General features: G+C 41.5%; 1 protein-coding gene across 1 annotated transcript in view; it reads left to right on the top strand.

The window, feature by feature from the left end:
- The window catches only part of LOC108796893 (interferon-induced very large GTPase 1-like), an 18,939-nt gene extending 7,269 nt beyond the window's left edge, over positions 1-11,670 (top strand). The window contains exons 4-5 of the mRNA XM_018568450.1: positions 1,945-2,415; positions 6,932-11,670. Coding sequence (XP_018423952.1) covers positions 1,945-2,415; positions 6,932-11,670 — 5,210 coding nt within the window. The remainder of the gene's footprint in view (positions 1-1,944; positions 2,416-6,931) is intronic.
- Positions 11,671-15,190: the final 3,520 nt, after the last annotated feature.

Genomic DNA, 15,190 nt, shown 5'->3' with positions numbered 1-15,190 from the left:
ATGCAGTGGCTCCCTCTCTCTGCCACATGCACCCGGCTCTGTCATCGGGCGGCCGATCGCTCCTCCGAGGCCACTGCGGGCGGCCCTCTACAGTGCCTGATCCAGCCAGCCCGGATCGCATAGCAGGAGCGTTGCAAAATGTGCAGCCGCCTTCCCCGCTATGCTAATAGCGTTTCTTCTCAGAAGCTGCACACAGCGCGCACCGGTTTAAGTAGTAACCAGCACACGCTGTATGCAACTTCTAACAGCGTGGGAGACGGGGGGCTGCACTTGTTGTTGGATCCAGGAATCAGGTAAGTATTAGAAGAAAAAAAAGTTTTATTTTATGTTCTATTCTTAGTTCTATAATGGCATTGTAGTACTTTCAGGTGGAATACAGCTTCATAACATATCAGCTAGGGAACTACAAGTCCCAGCATGCCCTCATTGCCCCTGTACAACAACCAGATATTGCCGTTCCCTGGGTGATATGTGTGTGTGTGTGGGGGGGTGTACAGGGACAATGATGGCATGCTTGGACTTGTAGTTCCTTAGCTGATATATATGTGTGGGGGTGGGGGTTACAGTTCCAGTGGATGTTTATATAATATCGGGGGGGGGGGCGAAAAAAAATGTTCTGCCCTGGGCGCCCATAACTCTGGTTATGCCACTGCCTCCTACCCACCTTTCCCTCCTTGGTTTCTTTACCTTCCCCACACTTCCATGGTCACAAAACCACCCCACCAGTTACAGGTCCTCCCTCCTCCCCTGCAGGTAAAACTGTCACACTTCCCCTTTCCAGTTCACAGAACCTTCCTGCCACCCACTTTACTCCCCCCTATTCACAGCAACGCACCCCACCAGCCACAGAATCTCCCAACCATTTCACACCCAGGTCACAATGGGCTTAAATGGGCTGCAAAGGTAACATTAGGAGTCTAATGCCAGGGGGATGTAAACCAGTGGTTGCTTTTAGTATATGCAATGCCCCCCTTTCCCTCAATCAAGTCTGCTTCTGCCTACCAACCAGAAGATGGAAACTCATGGAAGTGCCTTTTTCTGAAGACTCTTCAGTCAATTTTGTCTTCATAAGAGCGGTAAAGGTTTCCATTAAAGCACACCTGTCAGTTGTCTAGCAGACTAGAGGCTCAAGCAGCAGGAGGTAGATAAAAAATGATACCTGTACAATCCTTCAGAAGTATTCTTGTTGAGCCCTGGAGTCGTGAATCTCAACTTTTACACTTTACACTCTTGTTCAGTGCTGGCTCTATGCCTTCTCTTGTTGACGTTTTCAAATTGTCTAGTAAGGTCACCGAGTACAGTACACTGAGATTTGGGGGATGTAGGCTGAAGAGGAACAGGATGTAGTGCTGGCATCTGCCAGTAACTTATACCGACATATGTACTCGGTACATAGGGTATGCTAATGACTATCTTAAGTACAGATATGTGAATGGGCATTACAGAGCAGTGTTATGTTATGGAAAGGTTGTGACACCATGTGAATAGATTAGACCGCATTTTGACTATAACCATTGCTGCTGAACCACTAACCTGAAATCAGTTCCATGTAATGCTTCCGATACATCCGAATGTCCGAATTTCCGAAAATTCGTCCGAATTTCGATTCGGAACGAAACGAATCGCACATGTCTAGTGTACATAAGACTGTCTATATTAAAAGACATAGTTACTGATGGCTGACACTTGGTATTCCTTTTCAGATTGCATAATCAGACATTATAGAGTTCTGCATTGAGAAGCCACGGACCATTAAACATCAGAGATTTGGACTTTAGTGAAGAAAACTTGTGTGAAGTTGAAGTTACTACACATGTTAAGGAGAATTAAAAGTTGAAACAGATTATAAACAGCCTGTGTGACCCCACGTCTCCCAGCATTCAGATACAGAAATGGAAGAACATTTTGACATATTGGGTGAACTGGAACTTTCTGCCCCCATAGTCCCCTTAGAAAATAAAGAACCTGAAGAACATCTTGATGACATGTGTGAATCGACCTCCCCCAGCCCTGTGTACAAAGAGGATAAAAAAGAGAATGTGAACAGCTTGTGTGACCTGCAGTCTCCTAGCCTTGTAACTCCTCAGGGAGATACAGGAATGGAAGAGAATGTTGACATATTGGGGGGACTGGAGCCTTCTGCCGCCATACCCCCCTTGAAGAATAAAGAAACTGAAGATCATCTTGAAGACATACGTGAAATGACATCCCCCGGCCTCGTGTACCCACAGGATAAAAAAGAGAACGTGAGCAGCTTGTGTGACCTGGAGCCTCCCAGCCTCATGGCCACCAAGGAGCCAAACAAAACTGAAGATAAACTTGATGGTGTGTGTGAACTAGCATCTCCTAGCCATGTATCGCGATGTATTCCTGATGATCAGCCTTCGTCTCGTTATACATCTGTGGAAGTCGATGGTGAGTGACCTTTCTGCTCTAACTTTAATTATAATAGTTATAATTAATATTTTCTCTAATTCATAGGACATTTCTAGTTAAATAGTAGAAGTCGGGAGTAATCACTCCCTTTATTATTAACAAGCATTTCAGTGACCTCAGAATGTGTGATGTGTCTAGCAAACAAAGAACTAAATAAATACAATTTAAATAATACTAGTTTAGGTACTTAAACAAATCAGTGGCTGTAGTTAATTCATTTAGATTCTTACTAAAAAAAGATTCTATTTTGCAAAAAGGAGTGCAAGATAAGTGTGCGGTACTACACCCCTACAGGATCATTACAATAACTTATGCAAGGTAAAATGGAGCTTTCTAGGTGCCAATGATTGTACAAACTTATGTCTAGATAAAATAATCTAGACATGCCCCCCCCTGGAGGGGGAGGTGGGTGCAACTATACACCACCAGAACTATTAGAATAATTCCTTTGTAGAATTCTATGGTTTTTACTAGGAGATCTACAGGGGAAGGACTTATATGGCTGTTTGAGATGGATTGGGGGATTGGTACTATAATGCTTGGGTTTAATCAGTCACCCTGATTAGTGAAACGCATGAAACATCCCTCTATACAAGCAATTTAGCTCTCCTCCTATCTTCATATATAATATGCTGTGAAGTTCAGTTAAGTGGAAATTTGCTGGGCTCTACCTTGATCGCCCAGGAAAGCCCCCACTTGGTTGTTATGCTGCGTGCTTCTTTCTTCTCCTCCCCCATTCTTTGTTTTGGGTGTCCTGGACACTGTTGATTGTCCACAGATTGTTAAGGCTTCTGAAGAAGCATAATCACGAAATGCGTCGAGCCTTTATGTCATATGAACAAGTAAATAAAAAGGACTCTATCTATCTTTAATATTATCAAGTATCTGTGATATATGGAATGTATATCATGTTACATGGTTGTAATTCAGTAATGTGGACAGACACATAATCATTTTAATATGCACAAATAAAAGATTATTTTATCCTGACATGAGTTTGTACAATCATTGGCACCTAGAAAGCCCCATATTCTGGCCATAAGTTATTGTAAACATTAGAATTCTTAGTTCATTGCAAGGAACTCTCCACACTACACTCTCTGGCACTTTATGGCACTTTATGCCATACTTTATTTTATAGGTTTCCTTCCCATTGTCTTTGCTACAGCCTGAATGTAGGGACCTTGCCCTAAGCAGAGGTTTCCCTATTCCCAAATTTAGTGGTTCAGCTGGGCTGTAGTCAGCCTGAGGTCAGATCGATAGGCCTGGACTTGGGGCCTAGAAGTTGTTTTGGAGAGTGGGGTACAGGCCACTGCTGGGGAGACACTGCCGGATGTTTTGGAAGTCCATGCAGTGGGTCCACATGTTATTACCACTTACAGTCTGAAGTGTATAGAGTGGCAGTTCTGACATAAAGGCCCTCTTCCATATTGATTGTAAGTAGTTCAGGAGTCTATCATTTACTGCAGTTCTTGGTATCCTGTGCCCTAATTCTTCACTGTCTGGGTTTGATAAATGCATAAGTCTCCCTAAAGTGACAAGGTCCTAGTTTTCCTTCATCACACAAAGAGTCAAGAATCCCACCCTGAAATGAAATGTCAGCCCACCAAGCTGTCTGGGGTCCTCATCCACTTTCAGGGGGTAGGGGGTGCTACATAAATATATCTTTACTTGGTTTAATGACATTCTAACCTGATTTTCCTCCGCAGTTGTGTCTTTGGCATTTAGTGCTAAATGCTCTTCATATCCCATTGCATTGGGTGGTGGAAGAGAACTTAAATAGAGCCTGTTGCCAAATCATTCATTTCAGCAACAATCTAACCAAAGGATTATATGTGATTTTAATATATATTTTATGCATGTTATCTACCTGTAAAAGCCTTCCTTGTGTAGGCATCCAAAAGCCCTGAAACCTCTGCTGAATACCACCATCTTGGTTTCTGATGGCAGCAGCGCTAGCAGACATAGAGCTGTTACTTAAGTGATGCTCTATAATATTCTTCTTGGCTCCTCCCCTGACTGTTACATAAAAGGATAAGTAGGGAAGGGAGGGGAGGTGCAGAGCAGCTGGGCCAGCACAAAGAATAGTTAGACACTCCCAAAGGAGGAGAGGGCTATGATGTGCAACGAGGGAGAGGACTGTGTTAGGGGATCAACTCTTTCTGAGGTAATTATATTTTTAACAAGTTCCAGGACACATTGCAAGTATATGAAAACAAAAAAAAGGAAAAGAAAAACAAAACAACTAAGCATCTAAAATAATTTTTTTTTCCTGTGCTTTTACCTGTATTTTTTAGTTATAATTGTTTAGTTTAATCCTATTATCATGAAAAATAGCAATACAGATATATTAGAGCAAAATACTATCCCAATAATGCAATGTAGATGTAGGTTGTAAAGTGTTCCATAGTGGAAATAGGGGGTAAAGGAATAGTTGGAGGGGAATGGAAAGGTTCAATGCTTGGGAGGTAGCAGTCCCTGAGACCTCTGAGATATCCCTGAGGTTGGGGGTTGTGATTAAAAAATACTTGGGGATCCGTACTTTTTGCAAGTTGTGAAAGAGTACAGGGATACAGAGTATGCAATGACAAAGCTGGAGCAATAAACCTTGTTTCTTAGAAAACGTTTCCATTTATTTTAAAACTGATTAGAATAGGGAGGAATGGGAGAAGGTAAGGTAGGGACAGTAGTGTGGGTAGAAAGAGACGCTTTGGTGGTAGGGTGGAGATACCCAGCCATGGGTTTGGGCAGGGAGTGCCCAATAGGTGACCCCCAGTCATTCACACTTAGTTTGTAGAGCCCGAGTTTTATTATAGTCTTCCGAGGAGTTGTGTAGTCTAGCTGACAGGGACTCTATTGTTCTTAACCTCTCCTATGTTAGGTGAGGAGGTCTATTTGTAAGGAAGGGGAAGTTGGTTTCATTGCTATTAACAGCTTTACTCTGCTCATCCTAAATATGATCATCTCCTACTCTGCTTTCCTCTCCTCCCTGGCTATGATAACCTACACCTTTGCTTCTCTATCTACCAAGCACAACCTGCTCTCACTCTGCATTTATCTTTCCTCCCCAACCACAATTACCTTCTGACCAAGCCATGATCAGTTCCTGCTCTGCCTAATCATCCAAAGGTCCACACTCAGCTGCTACACCGCTTAGTGTCAGGAGCCGAATCTGAACCCAGGGCCTCTGCTGTGGCTGGCGGAGGTTCTACCTGCTGAGCCACCTTAGAACCTTGGCTAGCGCCTTGCCTGATCTCCTGTGTAATCCTCAGTTAAACCTAGTTTCTGCTAAACTCTGAACTCCTTGCTCCTCCCTTGAACTTCCTATTTAAGCCACGCCTCTGTACTTCCTGTTTGCCAGATTATTGTGCTCCTTCCAATATCTTGCGTCCTTGCTCCTCCTGTGATACAATCCGCTCATACTGCTACCCGTGTACCAACCTTTGGCTGCTGATTCACCGACTACTCTCATAGTCTACCACTTCATACCTGATACCTTTGGCTACTGACCTCGGCTTCATCTCTGACTACGCTTCTGCCTGCTCCTATACTACCGTCTGCTTGTGTACCGAACTCTGCCTGTTTGACTACGACTTTGCCTGCTGTTACAGCTACTTGACTCCGAGCCTGATCCCAGATCGTGCCACTTAGCTTCTACAGTACTTCATCAATCTCTGGTACACAATCACTTTGCATTGTGTCCTCCTCCCCACAGAACAGTTAACTTCCCTTCTACCACCTCTACCATTTTCTCCCCCACTATAGGTAGTGCACAAGCATATAGTTCTCAGCCTTACCCACCCACCATCAGAATTGTATGTACATTTTTTACTTATTTTTTCCCAGTCCAGGATCATGTTCTGTCTGTCTCCCCTCTGTCTTTTTCTCATTCCTTGGTCAGCTCAGAGCCTACTGCCTCTCTCTTTCCTCCCCAGCATGTGTTCAGTTTCTGCTCTGTCTTCTCTCTCTTTCCACTCTGGCATATGTTTGCTACTGCCCTGCTGTCTCTCTTATTCTCCACAGTATGTGTTCAGTTACTGCTCTGTCTTCTCTTCCAGTGTTCCATGGTAGTAGCAACTCCTCTCTCCCCACCACCCCCTTCCATGATCAGCTCCTGCTCCTCCTCTTCATTCGCTATGCCCCAGAGTCACAACTAATTGCTATTGCTCCTCTTCTGCTCTTCTCTCCCATCCACACTCACTGCCATTGTGTTGTCTCTTTCTCAATTACTGTGCCTGTGATGCCTGTACAAGAAATTGAGTGTTGTTAGAGGGACAGGAACTTAGAGCAATAAGAACACTGTCACAGGTTCTTACCCTTTTCCACTCTACTAAACAGGTGGTTTCGGTTTTGTCTGTGCCTCTATTTCTCTTCCCTTTTTTGGGAGTGAGGGAAAACCTCTTCACCTTGGTGGTGGTGTGTATATGCTTGCATGTAAACTGTCTGGCAATCCAGAAACATAATATAAAATAGTAAAATTGTGTTTTTCTTACAGATCTTCATACCAGAGAAACCACCTTTCATCAGCTTGTAGAGAGAATGAACATGAAACCTTACCTGGCTTCAAAATTGACTCTGAGGGATATCCTGAGTATTGGTTTAGAGAATGTTCATGGCCAACCTCCTAAAACTGTAGAGGATCTACCCTGGAATTACTTGAGGAAACTCATGGCCTTAAACAGGACTATGAGAGACATTCTTGAGAAAGATAAAGATGTAAATGACAATTATGATAATGATGATGATGATGACAACCTATTTAATGCTTCTTTGGTTTCAGGTGACAATTCATCAGCCTCCATTCACCCCCTGGATGTTCTGTGTGTTCTCCTGCATTGCTCAGACAGTTTTCTGCAACAAGAAATTGTAAGCAAATTGTCCATGTGTCAGTTCGCTGTTCCTCTTCTGTTCCCAGCTAGTGACGGGTCACACTGCACCCTCATGCTGGGGGCAATGAGGGACATTGTGAAAAAGTGGAGACCTCAGTCCCTAGCTGACATTAAAGGGTTCAGAGAAGAAAATGTGGTGAATACTTCAATGCCGATCTTCTCTTTTGTCAGACTAGGAAAAAACAAGTTATCCAAATCTAAAATCCTTAACCAAGTGCTTAATCCAGCTCAACTACATAATAACTTCTTCATACATGACAATATGGAGGGAGGAAACATTAAGAGACAAATATCTGATGGACTGGTGGAAATGTCCTGGTATTTTCCTTGTGGTAAGTCTGATGTTTTCCCAGAGCCCATTGCAGTCACCAACCTACGAGGAGACGTGGAGACCAATGGGGACCAGTTCATGTTTCTGACTCAAATTTCATCGGCTGTGTTTATATTTCTTGAGAGTATTTCTGAGGGAGAATTCAGATTGTTATCAACTTGTCATACCACTGACACTCAGTACTACTTTATTGTTACCCCTGGTCCTGGGAAAGCGGTCAGTGCACAGACACAGAAGACTCTTCAAAACCTAAAGCCAGCGCTAAAGTTGAAAAAATCAAATGTGATAATGCATGACGGAACGGCAAACGAGGCAGCATTTGTAAAAAAACTGCAAAGTATTTTTGTTAATTTCTTAAACAGTAAATCAAAAAAGAATAGTTTGAGAGATCTTGAGAAAGAAACTTGTGAATTGCACATCCAAGTGGATGAGAGTGTTGCTGAATGTCAGAAAGCCAGGGACCATGCCAAACAAATTACAGAAGAAATAACAAATGTGTCTGAGTACAAGAAAAACACTTTGACATTACAGGGAGATCTCTGGAGAAAGCTATCTAAATTAGAGAAGGAACTTTGCAGAATGACGAATCAAAAGGGTAAAGAAACGCAACAATATAAAGATGAACTGGAAAAGGAACAAATATCATTGCATGAAGAACAACATAAGCATGATCTGCCTCCTGGTTTAAAGCTCTTTATTGAAGCAATCGCTGATTTTTTTCAGACTGAGAAACAATATTTTATAAAATGGATGAAACTTGAACTTGATTCAATTGCTAGAGATCATCTTTCTACTCTACAAGCTCAATACAAAGAAAAATGTAACAACATCTCAAGTAATAAGAAAGAGCTCAAACAGATAGACCAGAAAATTGCTGACAGTTCGTTAGGCATTGAACATTTCCTGCGTGAGATGGGACAGTTTTATGAAGCTGAATGTTCCATGGTTAAGGTAAACAAAATAACTAAAAGATTTAGGCAATTTGTTAGACTACCAGAAATTGCTGCTAATCTCTTGTTAGATGGGTTCCCGTTGGAGCTGATAGATGGAGATGTCTCCAACATTCCCCTAGGGTGGATAACTGATGTTCTCAAAGAACTGGACCGTAAAACAGGAGGAAAATGCAGAATGAGAGTGATCACAGTGCTGGGTGTGCAGAGTACGGGGAAGTCCACCCTTCTCAACACCATGTTTGGTTTGCAGTTCCCAGTGGCCAGTGGAAGATGTACACGAGGAGCCTTCATGACTCTTTTGAATGTGAAAGAGAACCTCCATGAGGAGCTGGGCTGTCACTTCATCCTGGTCATTGACACTGAGGGGCTGAAAGCTCCAGAGTTGGCTTCTTTGGAGAGCAGTTATGAACATGACAATGAACTGGCCACACTAGTGGTCGGGTTGAGTGATATCACCATTATCAATATGGCCATGGAGAACACCACAGAAATGAAGGATATTTTACAGATTGTGGTCCATGCTTTTCTGAGAATGAAAGAAATAGGAAAGAGACCCAACTGCCAGTTTGTACACCAGAATGTGAGTGATGTGTCCGCTCATGAAAAGAACATGAGAGACCGGAAGAAACTTCTGGAACAACTAAATGAAACGACAAAAGTAGCTGCTGCAATGGAGAATAAGAGTGAAATCAAAACTTTCAGTGATGTCATGAACTACAACCTGGAGAAAGACAATTGGTACATTCCTGGACTGTGGCTTGGTGTCCCTCCAATGGCTCCAGTAAATTCTGGGTACAGTGAACATGTGTCTGAATTAAAAAAGTATTTATTAGAATTAATGAAAACCAAGAAATCGCAGAACAAGCCTTCAACCGTTCCGGAATTTATAGAATGGATTAAAAGTTTATGGAATGCTGTCAAACATGAGAAATTCCTCTTCAGTTTCAGGAACAGTTTAGTGGCAGACGCTTATAATAAACTGTGTATACAATACTCACAGTGGGAATGGGAGTTCCAAAAAGCTGTCCATGAATGGCAGATCCATACAGAGACAAACATTAAGAATCAGACTACAGAAAGTCTAAATGATGAATTGTGTTCAGAATTTAAGGATGAGCTCAACAGATTGCTACTTAAAGAAAAAACTGAAATGGTGAAATTGCTGGAAAACTATTTTAACAATGAAAATGAAAATGTTCATCTTATAATACGATACAAAGAGGAGTTCACTTTAGGAATAGAGTCCCTGAGGAAAGAATTGGAAATAAATGCTCTTAGCAGGATTGATGAGGCTGTTTCTGTGCAGAAAGGGAAATTCAAAATTGAGAAAATCAAGAGCGGCTCCCAGAAACTAATAGAAGACAAAATCACAGATCTGCTTGGAAAGTGCAGAGAGAAGAATGAGAAACTAAGTCAACGAGAGTTACAGGATACATTTGAGGAGATGTGGGAGAAGACACTGACAGAGCAACAGATAGAGAAATTACCAAGACGTATAGTTAGTAAGCCAATGCTGACACAACTGAGGAATGACATGAGTACTAAAGGACCAGATATAAATGAAGCCTTACTACGTGTACACAACTTAGAAGAGAACATAAAATATTTTTTCAAAATAGACGAAAAACATATTCAGACTGGGACTCTAGAGAAAGTCAAGAAATGGTTCCGCTATGAAAACAAGGAAGTGTACGATAAAATAGAAAATTTTGCTGTTTCTGTAATAAATAAGTGTGACACATTTGTCAGAGAGAAGGTCAAAACTGAACAAGATTATGATGACACCTACTGCCGGGAAATACTCCACATGATCAATACAGAGCTCAGTAAAGAGCCAAAAAATCTTAACTTCTCCTCACATTTTGAATTGGATATCAAGTGTCACATTCTGGGAAGAGCATCCCAAGAATTTCAGGCAATGCACGACAAGTTTATAGAGACTAATGATCCAAAACTTTCTCTGGAAAGGCTAAAGCCGGGATATTTACAAATATTTACCTGTACATTTGAAGAAAAAGATATACGTCAGACTAAGGCCAAAGAATTTTGTGAGCGATGCCTAAAACCAGCCATGAAGGATCATGTCTTCAAGCATCTTGGAAATAAAATAGTAGATGACATATTACACGGCTCAGACAACAAGAAATTCCGCAGCAGAACCTTCTTTCAGAGTTTTTTGATGAAAGATCTGCTGGAAGAAGAGTCATTCCAGAAATATGTGACATTCATTGGCTCATATGAGGAATATACAAGAGACTGGATACAGAACTACATTGAAGAGAAATATGGAGATCCACAATTCCTGAAACCCTTAGAAGAAAATATTATCTCTTCAGTGACTACAAAAGTAAAAGCAGCTCTTAAAGGAGACAAATGTCTCAGAAGTTCTTATATCTCATATTTCCTGAAATGTGTGTGTGAGTTGCTGCAAAATGAATTGGTGATTCCACAGGATGAGATGAAATTGATAACTTTTCAGAACACGGCTGATGTTGTTCAGTTTTCAGATAACATTTTGCTCTTCCTCAAGGACACAGAATCAGGAATCTTATCAGAGCTGCAATCTATGAATATAAAGTCTGTACTCTCTATGGTGACAATGAAGCCTCAGGATGAATTGTTCAGGAAGGTTGTTGGCTGTGGGAAGCAATGTCCATTCTGTAAGGTACCCTGTGAGGCCGGAGGTGGTGAGCACAAGGAGCACTTTGCTACTATCCATAGACCTGATGGACTGGGGAGATACAGATGGAGTTTAAGTGAAGAATTAACCACTGATATATGCTCATCATCTGTTATATCTGATAATCGCTTTAAAAATACAGACACAGATGTTTCTTGGCACCCATACAAAAACTATCGTGAGATTTATCCAGACTGGTCAATTCAGCCAGATGCCAGCATCGAGTCCTCCGATTACTGGAAATATATTTTTGTTATGTATAATGAGAAGTTTGCTGAAGAATACAAAGCTAAACCAGCAAAACTGCCGGATGGCTGGAGGAAGATCACAAAGAAAGATGTTTTGGGCAGCTTAGCCCGCGTGTTCAATGAAAATCCATAGACAAAAAAATCTGAGATAAGTCAGCAACGTCTCAGTTTTCATTCAAATTTTCCTTAAAGACTGGCCTTTTATTCTTCATAGATATGATTTAGATTGAAGGGATGAGACATGAAAAAGCATGACATGAAATAAATATAACAATAGACTGAATTCAAATCGTTAGTGTTTGCTCATACAGCTCAATACACAAAACAAGTTTGTCCAGTGATGTGACATACCTGAGTATTGCTGGTGATAGTGTGATGAGGTGAAGGGATCATTTATCATTTATGCTGTTTAGTAATGAATAATGTTTTAGATTTGGAAATCAGAAGTTTTCTAAAATACTGAATAATCTGCATGAGGGAGTGTTGAGTATTAAAGTGAAATGCGGTCCACACTTTTATATTTTTCAGTGTGCGAACATGTTCTTTCTTCTTGTTCTATGACACCCAATACATTGTTATCATCTGAGCTTTCTGTTTACTTTTTCTGAAGTGAATTCTGTGTATATTCCATTGGAAAGTCAGCAACACGCTGTCCCTCAGAGGGACAGCGTGTTGCTGACTTCCTCAGAGGGACAGCGTGTTGCTGACTTCCTCAGAGGGACAGCATGTTGCTGACTTCCCTGGACACCCTGGACACCTTGGACTCACTGCTTGTGCGTTGTCGGGTGGCGAACTTTCAATCCACCGACTAAATTGAGTGGAGCTAATCTACATACCGTAGCAGCAGCAGCACGGTCCAGTGATTCTGAACCTGGACAGAGTGCAGCTTATTTGCTTTGACCATCAGTTAGCAGCCGGCCCTCTGATCCAGCACACTGCCTCTGGAACCTCATCTATCCCTGCCTTACCGTGCGGCCGCACTCGCAAGGGAAACCCTCGGGTCATTCCAAATGTGGAGAAATATTCCCACCCCCGTCAGTTGACGCTAATCCGGACGAGAAATAAGAGAAACCATGCGATCTTTAAAAGCACAATGCAAACAACTTTTGGGATTGCAAATCATTATATGGATATGCTCCATTAAAACATCCTATTTACATCCAACATGGAATCTCAGATGAACTCTCACTCTGTAGCCACATATGAAGTGAGTAACCCTGCTGTGTGTTGATAAAATTGTATCTGCTTTTTCCATATAGTCCATCTACTTATACCAGTGACTGCCTGTTAGTTTGGTGGTTAATTAACCCCGACTGTCCTGTCCAATACTTGGGCTATTCAAGGGAAGCCTTTTAAAGATTTCAAATGTTGTGTATTAGGTGATTTATGATTTGTACTACTTCCATGTTAATTAAATGTATTTTTGATACATTATATACTCATTGAGTTACTTGTTCAGCTGATAGCTCCTAATGTGGGATTTCTTTGCTAAAGGGATAGTGTTGTCTTGATGATATGTTTTGAAACCCAGGAGCTGAATTCATATAGTTTATACACTTGTTACTTATTGCGAAACTCCTTCTCCCCCGTTCGTTTATACGTAATTATGTAAAAGTTGTCTTTGGAAATATTACAATGCATTTTAATTAATGTTCCCTAGGCCAGAGAAATAGCCTAGTTGTAAATTGACTCGTTCTGGTGATTCCGGTGATTGCAGAGCGTTGTGAGAGAGCCGAACGGTGCACTCGATAACTGTACGGGACGGAGCGATGTTGCACACGACTAGCACATTGGGCGCCGGAACCGGAAGTCCATGCATGCCTCTTGATTATTTTTATCTTGCTTTAGATTTTGATCCAAGTCATTATATTAAACTCTGTTTTATCATTAAACACTTGTTTATTCTACTGTGTGTTGGTTGGCCTTTTATTCTGAATGATGGCGTGATAAACCACAAAAAATACTACAATGGAATTTCCCACTGAGGGGGCTATTGATAACATAGAACACATACTGCTATCCTCTCTCCACTGTAAACTGCAAAGTTACTCCATGTGCCATTCATAAAATGCACGCTGCAGAGTGGAGCCTTTGATGACTTGCAGAGTTCTCTCCAATTAACACAGCAAAGAGCACTCTGTGATTGGAGGAGAAATTGGTCACGTGACTATGGCTGGTGACATGACCCGGCTCTCTTATATATTTTTTAAACTCCATTCATTAGTCGAGTCCTAAAGCAGGCGGAGCGCTAAGCACATTGGTAATGATCAGCAATGTGCAATATTTATTAAAGGCCCTTCTCTCACTCTTCTACATGTACTGTGCACACATTATACAGTTCCTCTACAAAATGGTGACTCAAATGCCGTAAAATAGGACAGTTTATATAACACAGTGAAGAAGGCAATTGCAAGAAGTGAGTTGGTAATATTAACCAGTTCAGTGCCGCCATGTTACCCCTCCCCCCTTCATTACCCGGCCATTTTTTTTACTTTTCAATGCTGTGAAAGTTTGACTGACAATTCCTCCGTCATGCAACACTGTAACAAAATGAAATTTATATCATTTTTCGAGACAGATAAAGCTTTCATTTGGCGGTATTTAACCCCTTAGTGACACAGCTTCAGAATTTTTTTAGCATACTGTCATACGGTGCTAACGTTTCGGGTCCGCACAAGAGTGTCACTGTCGCTCTGATGAAGGATCCCTGTGCGGACCAGAAACGTTAGCACCGTATGACAGTATGTGACGTTGGATATTGAATAAACATATCAATACTTTAAAAACCCTTCAAGTGTGTGCCGGTGATTTACTTTTATTTACTATTAGTGTTTTGCACGGCGCCATCCCTGTGGTCACCTGGGCACCACATATACCTTGTGGTTTTGAGACCGTGCAGTGCAAATGGGATTTGGACTTTCCTTTTGGAAAGTAGACACTCCTGTGTGATCTGATTTTTTGCCGTAATATCATGAAAATAGAGAAACATTCCGGTATTGAGAGTTAAAACCTGGAGCTTAGTAATAGTGCACAAGATACAATAAATGTACAGGTCATGCATGGAAGGAGGAGGGGGTGTATGGGTTACTGTACAGCTCACATACACTGGGAGGATGGAGATGAAGGGTATTATGTAAAAATGTGCACAATAAGGGAGATGAAGGGGTTAATACATACATTAGAGCAGAGATAGAATGGAGCTAACATATATAAAAGAGGAGGAACGGTAAAAGAATTAAAAAATGTTATTATAGTTTTTTTTTTTGCTGCCACTACTGCAGCTTGTTTTTACTAGGAAGTAATGAATGGATGACTAATCCATTCATTACTTTCCTTACTCTCCCTGTCTCCTATTTTAAATGGAAGGGGAAGGATAGGCAATGTAAACATTACCATGTGATCGCTGTGATAACCAATTGGCCATTGTACAGTTATGTCTTCCCAGAATCATGCGGCAGCGGACCAGCCGCTTTAATACAGTGGAAAGTCTGCAGGTAGCTAAAGTTGAATTCCAGATATATAATGTGTGTCTGTGTGTGTGTATATATATATATTTACACTTGACAAGCTTGGCACAGTGTAAGTGTATATATAAATTATCCCTGGCAGGGCCACAGGGATCGTCTAATACAGTGTAGTGGCTGCAGCTACTA

Source organism: Nanorana parkeri, unplaced genomic scaffold, assembly GCF_000935625.1.
Source record: "Nanorana parkeri isolate BGI_ZX_2015 unplaced genomic scaffold, ASM93562v1 scaffold1190, whole genome shotgun sequence".
Lineage (NCBI taxonomy): Eukaryota > Metazoa > Chordata > Amphibia > Anura > Dicroglossidae > Nanorana > Nanorana parkeri.
The sequence above is the reverse complement of the archived record's forward strand: the minus strand, read 5'-3'. Positions and strand labels throughout refer to the sequence as shown.